The following is a 13,540-nucleotide window of genomic DNA, read 5'->3' on the forward strand; positions in this document are numbered from 1 at the left end:
TTTTGTGGGCATTTTTCCTTTGTATCCATCACAGAACCCTCAAAAGTAGCTGAGGCTTTTCTGGAACCAGAGTGGATCCAAGCCATGCAAGACGAACTTCTTCAATTCAAGCTGAATGACGTATGGGAGCTCGTCAAACGACCAGATCCTCGCAAGCATAACATCATCGGCACCAAGTGGATTTTCTGAAACAAGCAAGATGAGGACGGTCAAGTGGTGAGGAACAAGGCACGACTTGTAGCCCAAGGCTACACCCAGGTAGAAGGAATAGATTTCGATGAAACTTTTGCACCTGTTGCTAGACTTGAAGCTATTCGAATTCTACTTGCTTATGCTAATCATCATAACATCATCTTATATCAAATGGATGTGAAAAGTGCATTCCTCAATGATAAGCTTGAGGAAGAAGTATATGTTGCTCAGCCCGCAGGTTTTGAGGATCCAAAGAATCCAGACAAAGTCTTCAGACTCAAAAAGGCTCTGTATGGCCTCAAGCAAGCCCCTCGGGCATGGTATGATACATTGAAGGAATTCCTCATGAAGAAAGGCTTCAAACCTGGTTCACTCGATCCAACTCTTTTCACAAAATCTTATGATAATGAGCTGTTTGTATGTCAAATATATGTTGATGACATCATATTTGGTTGTACTGACAAAAGATACAGTGATGAATTTGCCTATATGATGAGTGAAGAATATCAGATGTCCATGATGGGGGAGCTGAAATTCTTCTTAGGTCTTCAAATTCGTCAACAAAACAATGGAATCTTCATATCACAGGAGAAATTCCTCAAGGATGTTCTGAGGAAATTCGACATGCATGAATGCAAAGGTGCAAAGACTCCAATGCCTACCAACGGTCACCTCGGCACTGATGAAAATGGTAAAGATTTCGATCAGCAGGTATACCGTTCTATGATTGGCTCTTTATTGTATCTATGTGCATCTAAGCCAGATATAATGCTTAGTGTTTGCATGTGTGCACGTTTTCAAGCAAAACCGAAGGAATCACACCATAAGGCTGTGAAACATATTCTTCGATACTTAGCTCACACACCAACACTAGGATTGTGGTATCCCAAGGGCTCCAATCTTCATCTGGTAGGGTATTCTGATTCAGACTATGCTGGTGACCGTGTGGATCGCAAGTCAACATCTGGCACATGCCATTTCCTCGGAAGATCACTAGTTTGCTGGTCCTCAAAGAAGTAGAACTGCGTATCACTCTCCACTGCCGAAGCTGAGTACATTGCTGCTGGTTCTTGCTGTGCTCAATTGCTATGGATGAAGCAAACCCTCAAGGACTACGGCATCAACATGAAGAATGTGCCTCTCTACTGTGACAATGAGAGTGCTATCAAGATTGCCTACAACCCAGTGCAGCACTCGAAGACCAAGCACATCCAGATCCGTCATCATTTTCTTCGGGACCATGTCCTCAAGGGCAATATCCTCATAGACCATGTGAAGACTGATGATCAACTGGCTGATATCTTCACTAAGCCCTTGGATGAGAAAAGGTTTTGCAAGTTGCGATGTGAGCTAAATATCTTAGAGTCTTCAAATGTTTTGTAAAAACATGCACACATCCTAACACTTATGCAAAGTTGATGACTTAGATGTGCAACACATGATGAAACGATTTTCTTCAACTAATGAAGAAAATCACTCTGAATGTGAAGAAATTAACGAAGAAATTGATTCTCAGGGCCCTACGACAATTGTACGCCGCGTCTGTAATCAACATTCTTATATGGTGGGTAACGCCATCGCCCAATGTGAAATTCCTCAAGTTGATTTTCTTCAAATGATCAATTTCTTCACAATGCATTTTTCTTCAAAACAGCTGTTCTTCATTGTGATGATCTATTGCAAAATCTTCAAAAACACTTGATGACTTTCATTTTCCTAGGTAGACTGTGATTTCTAGTCCTCAACATCATTCACTTATTGCTATTTCTTCAAGTTGATGTTTCTGCTAAGTGAATGTGATCGGACCCTATTTTCCCTCTATGCTATACTTATCTAGTCTATTCAATTCTTCATATGCGTTCTACTTGAAACTTTGTTCAAAATCCTCACTGTATCCTTGTCAGCTGATGATTTTGTAACAAAAATCCTCAAATCTTCAAAAATTGTTTTCTTTAAAAAGAATAGTACCTGAACTCCACTTCCCACGATCGGATAACCACGATCTCCACTATCTCCACCGCATCGTACGGGAGCTACACGTGTCCTGCGGAGACGTAGAGGCAAGGGCTATTCGGTCCGAAACATTCGCGCCAAACAGTAACTTTCGGGCTATAAATAAGTCCTTATCCCCCTCGGTATCTTCTTCTTCGCCTCATCGCTCTCCTGCGATCACACTCTCCATCGAACCCTAGCGCCACCGCTGGTTGTCTTGTCGCCGGCAAGGAAGAGCTTTACTGCCTCAACCTTTTCGCCGCCAGGATCACGCCGGAGTCGGAACATCTACGTCCGCCGCCGCCGTAGACGTCCTCTGCTGCCAAGTTAGGGTGCATTGGACACTTGACCGAAGAGCCTCTCCAACACCACCTTTTGTGTTCTTCGCTCGCACCTTCTAGGGTAAATATACTCCATTTTTACAGCAGCTCAGATCTGAAATTTTACCTCTCCCATGTGAAATCTATTTTTTCCTCAAGATACGATGCGCACATGATTCCTCAAACACTATCCATCACCACAATCATTGATGAACTAGCTAAGCATCTAAGATTTTCACGAGATTCCTCAATTGTGCGAATTTTCGGATCTGTATAACTCTGGAACCCAAGAACAGTATGCTTAAGCAAATTCCTCAACCACTGGTTATATTCCTCAAACTGTCAAACTTTTTCATTTTCTTCAAATCTGAGAACGCATATGACCTCTCCAAATTCCTCGCAACTATACTTTGTTCACAGGTACACAGATGCCAGCTGATGAATCTCTCGGTTCTCATCACATTAACTCATTTGCAGCGTTTCTCGAAGAAACTCTTCAAGGCTCATCAGAATCTTCAAGAGTTCAAAATCATCAGCAAATTCCCCGTCTGAAGAAAATGGAGGAAGAAAGGAAACAGAAGGGAGGAAAGAAACTGGAGCAGAACACAGCTGTTGATATTCCTGATGACATATACATGGACTATTGCACGCCTGATGAAGAACCTGAGACAATGGCTAAAAGAAAGATTAGGCTGCAGAAAATTGAACGCAGATGGGCAAAGGAGTGGAAGGAGTACAGGTTTGTGACCCCAAAATATGCGAAGAAACTCGCTTTAAAGCCTCCTGGCAGAAGGGCTCCACTTGAGGATCATCAAGTAGATCATCCCTCAAGTCTTATGACACTTGATGACTACCCAGATGAAAAAGAAAGGCATCTGGCCAAGCTCAAGAAGCAAGCCGAAACAGCAGTGAAGAAATTTAATGAATCCTCAGCTGCTGCCTTCGGTGCTGCTCATTCCTCAGCAGCAGAAACTTCAGGCTCAGAGATTCCTCAAAAGCAGTCTGCGCCATCAAAGCCAAAGGCTCCAAAGCCTCAAGAGAAGTCTAGACAGGCTTCTGTCACAAAATCCTCAGCTCCAAAACCCTCAGCTCCAAAACCCTCGGTTCCAAAACCGCCAACACCAAAACCATCAGCGCCAAAACCCTCAGCACCCATCTCATCTACACCAAAGTCCTCAGCTCCACCTCCAAAACCAGTACAGAAGAAAGTCGTGAAGCCTACGACTGCCAGCTCCAGCTCCTCACTCCCAGCTGCAACTAGCTCGGAGACAAAGTCTTCATCACCCCTTGTGAAGACTTTGGCAACTACTGAACCTGCACCTCTGCCAAGCCCCAGCAAAATCATCGCAGTCCCATCTGCATCAGAGGGAAGTGATGATTATGATGATGAATCCCTTGAAGCCATCATCAGGAACAAGCAAGAAAGGGTAGCACAAGCATCAGGCAGTGCTATTCCTCTGGCCATGGACCCCAAGGTCCTCCTCGACTTCATCAATGTATGGTATGAAGACCCAAACACACCCATTGATGATTTGAAACTTCCTCCTGGCGTCAGCCACATGGTGGCCACCTTCATAAACGAAGCCAAGTGGAAGGAACAGAAGGCCAAGCAGGCAAAGATTGCAAAGGCCAGAAAGGAGAAATTCCTCAGGCAAAATCTCCTCAAGCTGACGCATGAAGCATTGGTGTCAACCCAGGCAGAGCTGCAAGTCTTGACTGACAAGTGTGACAAATTGTCAGACCGCAAAAGCATCAAGCGCAATTTCATCAAACTAGCCACTAGTGCTGTTGATGACTACAACAAGAGACAACCACAACCAGCACCAACTCCTCAGCCCCTGGTTGAGCAGCCAGAAGATGCATCTCCTGATGAGGAGGAAATTCCTCAAGGTGAGGAACAACACCAAGAGCGCCATGCCGATGAGCCAGTCATTGAAGAAATCATCACCGAGACCGCTCCTGATGAAACTGCAACCCCTGATGCAACTGCTCCTGATCCAGCTGCTTCACCAAAGCAGGCTGATGACTCTGTTCCAGCTGGTTCCTCACTACCAGCTGAAGAATCTGTAGAGAAAACACCTTCACCAAAAGCTTCAAAGGTGAAGAAGTTAATCCCGTCTGCATCAGACGCGAAAAAGACAAGAGCTGCTGAGAAGGAAGCGAAGAAGAGAAAAGCTTCCTCAGCAGAAGAAAAGATTGAGGCAAAACGCCTCAAGGAAACTGAAGTATCTGCCCCTCTGGACCCGGTGCCTCTAAATGTTGCACCTTCATATGAAATGGTCGTCATTGGTGACCAAACTACAAGGGCAGATGAGGAAATGAAGGATGCTGCCTCTGAGGAGCATACTGATGAGGAAATCCAGATTGATGAAAGTCCTCAACCTCATGTTCCTCAGGCAGAGACTACTCAAGCTTCAGCTGCAGCAGCTGATGAATCTGCTTCTGCCACAAAGTCAGCTGATGAAAACCAAGCTGAAGAAAATGTCCAGTCTGAGCAGGCTCCTCCCATTGAACAGGCTGACCAAATTCCTCAAGCTGAGAAGGAAGAAAAATTCCTCAGCCTGAAGCTCAGCCAGAGCAAGAAATACTAGCTGATGAAATTCCTCAACCTGAGGAAACTGCTGAAGAAAATGTTCCCGCCCCTGACAATGAATTCATTATGCTCAACCCAGAGACTGCCATGGTTGTTTCCCCTCCCATTCCTCAGCACAATATCAAGTCAGTTCAGCGCCAGCCATTCTCGAGGCGGTCAAAGTTTCAGAAAGAAAATTTCTTTGAGGAACGCATGTATTTCATCGGAGAGAATCCCTATGACAAGCCTCAAATGAGGCATCTGAAGTTTTGGACAAGGACTCAGATGAACTACCATGCTTCTGTGCTCTGTGGACGCAACAAGATATTCCAGCACAGGCACATTCCTCATGATGAACTTGAAGAAATTCCCTGCATGGAACCAATCCTCAGTGTACTCCATGATGCAGGTTTGCTCCCTATGTGCTCAGACATATCAGATTGGAATAGTGAGCTTATTCTTCAGTTCTATGCAACTCTGCACATCTCGGGCAATGCTGATGACATCAACACTTGGGTGTTCGACTGGATGATCCAAAACACTCACTACAAGGCTCCAGCGTCTGAACTCCTTAGAGAACTGCCCGTACCAATTCCTTCAGACGGGGCAGTGAAGCTTTATGGTGAGTGTGAGCTGCCAAATGGAATGATGGAAGTCCTCATGAAGCCTTTGGCTGCAGGAAAACCCTCAAGAACCACATTCCTCGTCCATGAGCTCAAGTACACACCCCGGTCTGTCTACCGCATTCTCTGCAGTGTGCTCGCGCCAACCAAAGGCCATGACGATGAAGAAGATGTTGTCGGCCTCATGAAGAATATCCTCTTCAACATCATTCACAGTATCCCCATGAATATCCATGATTTCTTCTTGAGGACTTTGGCTGACAATGCAATGTGCCCCTATGATCACAAAATTTATGCACCATGGATCATGAGATTCCTCAGGACAAGGACAGGCATCAACTTCCACGCAGATTTCCAGAACCATGTTGGTTATATGCCTCCTATCCGGGTCAACAAGAAGACTTTCAAGCCCATTGAGGGAAAAGGAAAGTCTGTGATTGATGAAGGCAGCAGGCCTCTTGATAGTCAGTTTAAAGAGCCAGACGCATATTCTTCATGGGACGATACTGAGACTCGTCCACCCAGCCCTGTTCCTCCTCGCGTGCTAAACACCAGAGAGCTTCTTCTCAGTCTTCATCAGAAGGTAGATCACAACCACAAATGGGTCAAACGCCAGTGTGGTGCCATTGTGAAAACCCTCACTGAGACCCAGAACTCTGTGAAACTTAATCATCACTATCTGCATGAGGTTTTCGATCGCACCTGGGCTACTCTTGCACATCTGAAGACCCAGACTGAGCTTGAAGAAATGAACTTTGAGCAAGACTTTGAGTGGTCGTGGCCTCCCAAGAAGAAGTTCAGGCCCATTCCAGTGCCAGATCTTGAAGACAGCTCCTTCTCGTCATTCCGCACCGCCGAATCTGATGAGGAACAACTCGACACAGCAACAGGCCCAAGGAAGAAGACTACACCCAAGAAGCGTCAAGGATCTTCATCAACTGCCAAGAAATGAAGTCTTCATGGGCGTTAGTCCTCAGTTTGTCCCTTTTTGTCACTTGATGACAAAGGGGGAGAAACTTGAGAGTTAATCTTCAAACGGGATTTATTTTTGGGGCCTATGAACTATATTTAAGTTACAAAATCTTGGCTCTTCTGAAGTTTTTATGTAATGAGTTGTAACTTAAGCCCGATGGTACTCTGACGCTTTTGAACGTTTTTCTTCGCATGCTTATTCCTCAAGTTTTAATGCACGCATGCTGAAATTCGTCAGATACCATTTGCCATCATGCATCTTCATTTTCTTCATATGATATGTTATATGTATGCATGATTTACAAGATTCAGGGGGAGATCTCCATGATATAAATCATCAATGTGCATATGCTATAAAAGCAAAATCCTCAAGGTATGCACATCTTCAGGGGGAGTCTCTGTGAATCTTGTCTGCAAATTCCTCAATTGAGTATTTACACTTCACATTTTTATTCCCTATTGAAGACTTAACCTAATTGTCATCAACCACCAAAAAGGGGGAGATTGTAAGTGCATCTAGTGCCCCTTAGTGATTTTGGTGGTTTGAAGATTTATATGTTAAGTATCTAATGTGTTTATAAGTGTACACAGGATCTATAAGTCATTGAGGAGTTTGAGATATTTGAAGAATATCGACCCCTAAAAATGTATATCTTCAGTTGAAGAAATTGGTCTGAAGCTAAAGAAATGAATCGCGAGGAATCTGCGATGAAATTGATATTCCTCATGAAGATATTGATATTGAGAAGACCGGTGGTTCCCGAAGAAAATCATTCTGAATAAATTGAAGCGTGAAGATTTTCGCTCTCTGTTTTACTTTCTTCGCATTTGATGAATAGGAACACCGTACTGTTAAAGGGGGTCAAAGTAACGCTATGGAATGAATTTCCTCATGATGCTCAACCCAAGCCAAATCCTACCAAAAGCCTCAAGTGAGGAATATGAGTGACATGAGGACTCTCACAGTTGAGGGTCCCGACCGTTTCGATAACCATGCCAAGTCACTGGTCTTATCCACTCCAACGGTCATATTATTTAAGGGCATTAGTGTCAAATCATGTCGGGATGCTCCCAGGCTATAAATAGCCGCCCCCACAACCACTAGTTGGTTGGCTGCTCCGTTAGAAACTGACACTTGTCATAAGAGCAACCCAATTCCTCAGAGCCTTCGAGAGTAAATCATCAGTGAGGAAATACACCACCCACCGAAACCACAAACCAAACCTAGTGATTGAGCATCACTGAAGAAGTTGTTCCTGTGTGGGACTGAAGCCTTTTACCTTTGAGGACTGTGCATCCTCCAGACGGTTAGGCGTCATGGTCTAGAGCAATCCAGCAGTCAATTGTGGATCGCCGGGTGGCCGAGTTTGTGAGGGTTTGGAAGTCTGCCCTGAAGACTTACCACGAGTGTTGGGCGAGGACTGTGTGTCCTTAGCTCAAGGAGAATACGGTAGGGACTGTGTGTCCCGGGACTGGGTGTCCTTTGGTTTCAATACCAAGCCGCTCCAAACCAGATGTACAACTGTCACAGCAGTTGGAACTGGGTCATCAACAACAGTCTTCACCAAGAATCGGGTTCTAATTCCTCAACTCTTTACATTCTCTGTATTATGTGTTGATGACTTTCACTGTGACTGTTTGAAGAATTTGCTGAAGACTTTCTCTGAATTTCCTCAACCCCAAATTCTTCACTTGAGTTAATCATCATCTGTATTCTGCGTGCCTGCTTACTGTGCAATCTGTTCTCATAATCTTCACTCTGTAATACTGCTGTGGTGAACGTTTGCACGACTGATCCTTAACTGTTTCCGCTGTAAGTTAGTCATCAGTGAGGAATTTCCTCAAAAGGAATTTCCTCAGTGATGAAATTCTAAATATCTCCTATTTACCCCCCTCTAGTCGATATAACGCACTTTCAAGGGTGATGGATCGAAGCCGGAGGAGGTCAGCGGCATGGTCGCCGATGCTGTACCTGTCGTGCACCCCAATCCAGTACCTTTGCTGACACGTAGCTTCCTTTAACCGTAGGTCTCGTCATGACCTACGTCTTGATGTGACTTGAGCTCCCTAGTCGGCTAGTCGCTTGACTAGCGGGCCTGGGCACGACCGCCTCGCCTCTAGCCGTCCGGTGTCTCCTGGCCGGCCAGAGAGTTGGCCGTCTCACCCCCTAGCCGGCAGGTGCTTCATAGCCGGCCAAGGGGACTTGGGCTTCGCATAATGGTTCTTGTTGTTCCTTCTTGGTAGAAGGCAAAGGAGTAGGCTCGATGAGACTACTCCGGTGTTATCCCCCCGACAGTGATTCTTCCGAATTGTCCAACGTTATCCATGGCAGCCCGAGTATGTGTAGATTGGGTTCGTTTTCCCATATGCTTTGTTCCGGATCCGATGCATAATTTCGTTAGTGCCTCCCTGTTGTTCTCCTGATATAGATCCTCTCTGTTTATTGCGGAGACGTGTATCAGGAGAACAGTGGGGAGGTGCTGCCGAAATTTTGCTTTGGATCCAGAGCAGAGCATGGGAAAACGAACCCTCTACACATACTCGGGTGGGATTAGGACCTATCTTTACCTATTAGCGTGTAGGTTGCATGGACGTAATAAAACTGGCGAACTTGTTTAACTGATGAATATATACGCTGAATTATATATAAATATATTTCTTGTGTGTTTAGTAGCTAGGCAAGATGAGTGATCGATCGTGCGTGGATGTACACCGGTCACCCTAGTCAGAAAGAGATGACGAAAGAATAGTTTCTAAAAACCAAGGATTTTTTGAAAGCCGCATTTGCAAAAGAGATGACGAAAGAATGGTTTCAAAAACCAAGGATTTTTTGAAAGCCGCATTTGCAAATGGCCAGGAAACAAACTGGTACCCTTGTCCTTGATGCAACAACTATAAAAAGAGGACAGAGGCTGTAATGATTAAACACCTACAGAGGAGGGGTTTGAATCCTAATTATACGGTTTGGACATTTCATGGTGAGACTATACAACGCACCAGAGCTGAGGTGGTTCGTTGTTGCACCGACGAGCATGGTACCGGAATCGAAGGCATGGTGCAAGACTTTGATGATGCTCGGGATTCGGAAGATGAGATGGAGGAATCTGCAAAGGCCTTCTATGAAATGTTGGAGTCTTCAAAACGTCCTCTCCACCAGCACACCGAGCTTTGTCAGATGGATGCCATTGCAAAAGTAATGGCTCTGAAGGCTCAGTTCAACTTGGTAAGAGAATGCTACGACGCTATGATGACACTATTTGGACGCTTTCTACCCAAAGGCTATGTCATGCCTGCAAACCTGTACCAGTCGGACAAAATACTTCGTGTACTTAAGATGCCCTATGAGAAGATAGATGCATGTGAGAAAGGATGTGTCTTATTTAGGAAGGACTATGCACACTTGGACTGTTGTCCCAATTGCGAGTCTTGCAGGTTTCTTGTGTTAGACAACGATATGGGTGAGAAGAGGCAGACCAAAATCGCAGTTAGTGTTCTTCGGTATATGCCAATCATACCAAGGCTTCAACGTCTTTTCATGGTCAAGGGAGCAGAAGCTGGTGGTGGGCTCTACCTCCTCCTCCTCGCTGCTGTTGATGGGAGGGATGGTGCGGTGGAAAGAATGCGAATGTGCAAAAGGAGAAGTAAGGAAGAGGCGATGTTGACGAAAAGAGGGGCGCGGGGCTCGAGGACGGGAAGGGAATGGATTAGATGTTGGGTGCGTTAGGGTTTTCATCATGCCCGGATTGAATCCATCCACCCACGTTCGCTGGAGAAGCCTTTCTCACGCACATGGCGGACGGAACAAATTGTATGAGAGGGTCCGTGGTCAAGCAAGGGCTATGAGTCATGCACACACAAGCTAAACTCATAGATAATGAGAGATGGCTGAGGTTTCGAAACGATCATGCTAACAATATTCACTCCCACGGCACAGCTGAAGTAGGATGACGGGTAGCATTGCAACTTTTATAAGAGAAATTATACGCACGATGACGACTCGTCTCATTTCGGGCGGTTTTGTACACAATAAATGATAAAACATACAAAATGATATAGAGAAAAGACTTATAAAAGTATGATTTTGTTAAATATAACATTTTTTTAAATATAACATTTTTTTAAATATAACTCCCTTCGTTTCCAAATATAACATTTTTTTAAAAATTATATGAATTACATATTAGAAAAAAGACTTATATTTATGAACGGAGAATACCAATCATATTGGATTTTTTAGTTTATATATCTCAGCGTACGATTTCTTAAATATTTTTGGGCTGTGTACTTTTATAAAAGTATGATTTTGTCACCGCAGTGCAGGTTTATGTACCTAGTGTATAATTATAACTTATAAATTAAATACTCTCTCTGTTTTAAAATAAATACAGTTTATTTAATAGGAGTATAAAATTTATATTAATTTAATATTAAATTTGTGACACTTATTTTCGCACGGAGGTAGTAGAACGGAAGGAAATGCCTCTCCTTTCTCCGTTCGTCCACCTCTTCCAAATCACCCCGCCCCACTTTTCCCCACTCGACCCAGCGTCCGGATCCCATCTCACCGAGCGGCGCTCATGTGACACTCCGGCTTGCGCTCTTGCTCACGCTCACGCTCTGCAAACCACCCCACCCCCCGACGCGGCAATTCCAACTGGAGCTTGGGCGCATCTAATTAGTCCACCGGGTTGGAATCGGGGGCGATGGGGCAGGAGGGGATGGGGTACAACAGCGGCAAGGCCGGCGGCGGCGGTGGAGGGGCCCTACCGATGACGGCGGCGCGGGCGCGTGGGGCGTCGCCGCTTAGCACCCACCATCGGTCGCGCAAGATCAGCCGCACCTTCAACAACGTCAAGATCACCGTGCTCTGCGGCCTCGTCACCATCCTGGTCCTCCGGGGTACAATTGGGCTCAACCTCTCCCTCCCGTCCCAACCCTCCGAGGCCGATGCCCTCGCAGGCGCCAAGGCCGTTGAGGACATCGACCGCATCCTCCGCGAGATCCGCTCCGACTCCGACCCCTCCGACCCCACCGACAGCGAACTCGACTCTTCCAGCGTCCTTTCGAACGCTACCGCACTCAACACCTCAGAAGCCGCCGTCGCCTATGCCGCCGCCGTGGGCAACTACGCGCTCGGTCCCAACGTCTCTGGCTGGGACGAGCAGCGCCGACGGTGGCTCACGCAGAACCAGGGCTTCCCAGCCACCGTCCCGGGCGGCAAGCCCAGGATCCTGCTTGTCACGGGGTCACAACCAGGCCCCTGCGACAACCCGCTTGGCGACCACTACCTGCTCAAGAGCACCAAAAACAAGATCGACTACTGCCGCTTCCACGACATCGAGATCGTTCACAACCTTGCGCACCTCGACAAGGAGCTCGCTGGTTACTGGGCCAAGCTGCCGCTGCTCCGCCGACTTATGCTCTCCCACCCGGAGGTCGAGTGGATCTGGTGGATGGACAGCGACGCCCTATTCACCGACATGGCCTTTGAGCTGCCCCTCTCGCGCTATGACAACCATAACCTCATCATCCACGGGTATCAGGATCTCCTCGTTGAGAAGCACTCTTGGATCGCGCTCAACACCGGCAGCTTCCTCTTCCGGAACTGCCAGTGGTCGCTCGATCTTCTCGATGCATGGGCTCCTATGGGGCCGAAGGGCTTCATCCGCGAGGAAGCCGGGAAGATACTCACCGCATACCTCAAGGGTCGCCCAGCATTCGAGGCTGACGACCAGTCTGCGCTGATATACCTCTTGCTCTCGCAGAAGGAGAAGTGGATGGACAAGGTGTATATAGAGAATTCATACTACTTGCATGGTTTCTGGGCTGGATTGGTGGACAAGTACGAGGAGATGATGGAGAACCACCATCCAGGGCTTGGGGATGAGCGGTGGCCATTTGTGACACACTTTGTCGGGTGCAAGCCATGCGGAAGCTATGGTGATTATCCAGTTGACCGGTGTCTCAAGAGTATGGAGAGAGCATTTAATTTTGCCGATAACCAGGTGCTACGCCTGTATGGTTTCGCACACAAGGGGCTGGAAAGCCCCAAGATCAAGAGGATCAGGAGTCAGACCACAAAGCCAATTAATGACAAGGAGAACCTTGATGTGAAGGCCAAGATGCCGACCACTTCTTGAAGCTACTGAAGATAAGGCAATAGCATTGGTCTCTTCAAGGTCAGCTTTTTGTCACTTGGTTGCTGTTCTAGTTTCTACTATTTTTTTTTGCCTTTTTGCTTGTGGATTTTTTTCTTGTTATGTGTAACAGTTAGAGATTGCACACGGTATGTTTATCGTGAACTCAAACGTGGTAGGAGCTCAAATCAGACGGAAATATCTCAGTTTTGTACTCAATTTCATTTCAGTGCTACTTTCTTGCGGGACAAGCACCCCTAATGTGGTATCTTGTAGTGATTTGTGTTCTATGTTGAAGTGCAGTTTTGAAGCAAAGCTGATTGCTTAGCTAATTCAAAACATTTGGCCTTATAGTAAGATCCCGCGGGGCATATTTTCCAATGGACCTCCTCATGCTCCAAACTTTTGTTAGTCCCTTTGATCCATATTAATTGTCGTATGTCGCTGATTTAGTATGGATAGGAGGGAGTAAGTTCATTTGGTATTTGTCTTCTTCAATGGTGGTATGTACCGAATTGCCGCTTTTAGTGCCTAGATATGTTACTCAAAAAATGTTTCATGGAACTATTGAAGAAAAGATGCGAACTGAGCATATATCACAAGTGTCTAGATTCCTTGTGCAAGAATCTGTCCACCCAGGTTATGGTCCTAAACTTGGCATGGGTGATTGCATTTTTTAGCGGTATGGTGTATGATGTGTCCATGGTCATTTCACCAATCTCAAGATTTGCT

At 45.9% G+C, this 13,540-nt stretch overlaps 1 protein-coding gene across 1 annotated transcript; it reads left to right on the top strand.

The window, feature by feature from the left end:
- Positions 1-11,161: 11,161 nt before the first annotated feature.
- On the top strand, positions 11,162-13,189 carry LOC123401342 (probable glycosyltransferase 2). Its single transcript, XM_045095125.1, has one exon. It carries the CDS (start codon positions 11,375-11,377, stop codon positions 12,809-12,811), a length of 1,437 nt encoding a protein of 478 aa, XP_044951060.1. The 5' UTR covers positions 11,162-11,374; the 3' UTR covers positions 12,812-13,189.
- Positions 13,190-13,540: the final 351 nt, after the last annotated feature.

The sequence above is a fragment of the Hordeum vulgare genome, chromosome 6H (assembly GCF_904849725.1).
Source record: "Hordeum vulgare subsp. vulgare chromosome 6H, MorexV3_pseudomolecules_assembly, whole genome shotgun sequence".
Classification (NCBI taxonomy): domain Eukaryota; kingdom Viridiplantae; phylum Streptophyta; class Magnoliopsida; order Poales; family Poaceae; genus Hordeum; species Hordeum vulgare.

Coding starts and splice junctions, on each gene's coding strand:
- LOC123401342 (XM_045095125.1), top strand. CDS start 11,375: ATGGGGCAGGAGGGGATGGGGTACAACAGCGGCAAGGCCGGCGGCGGC.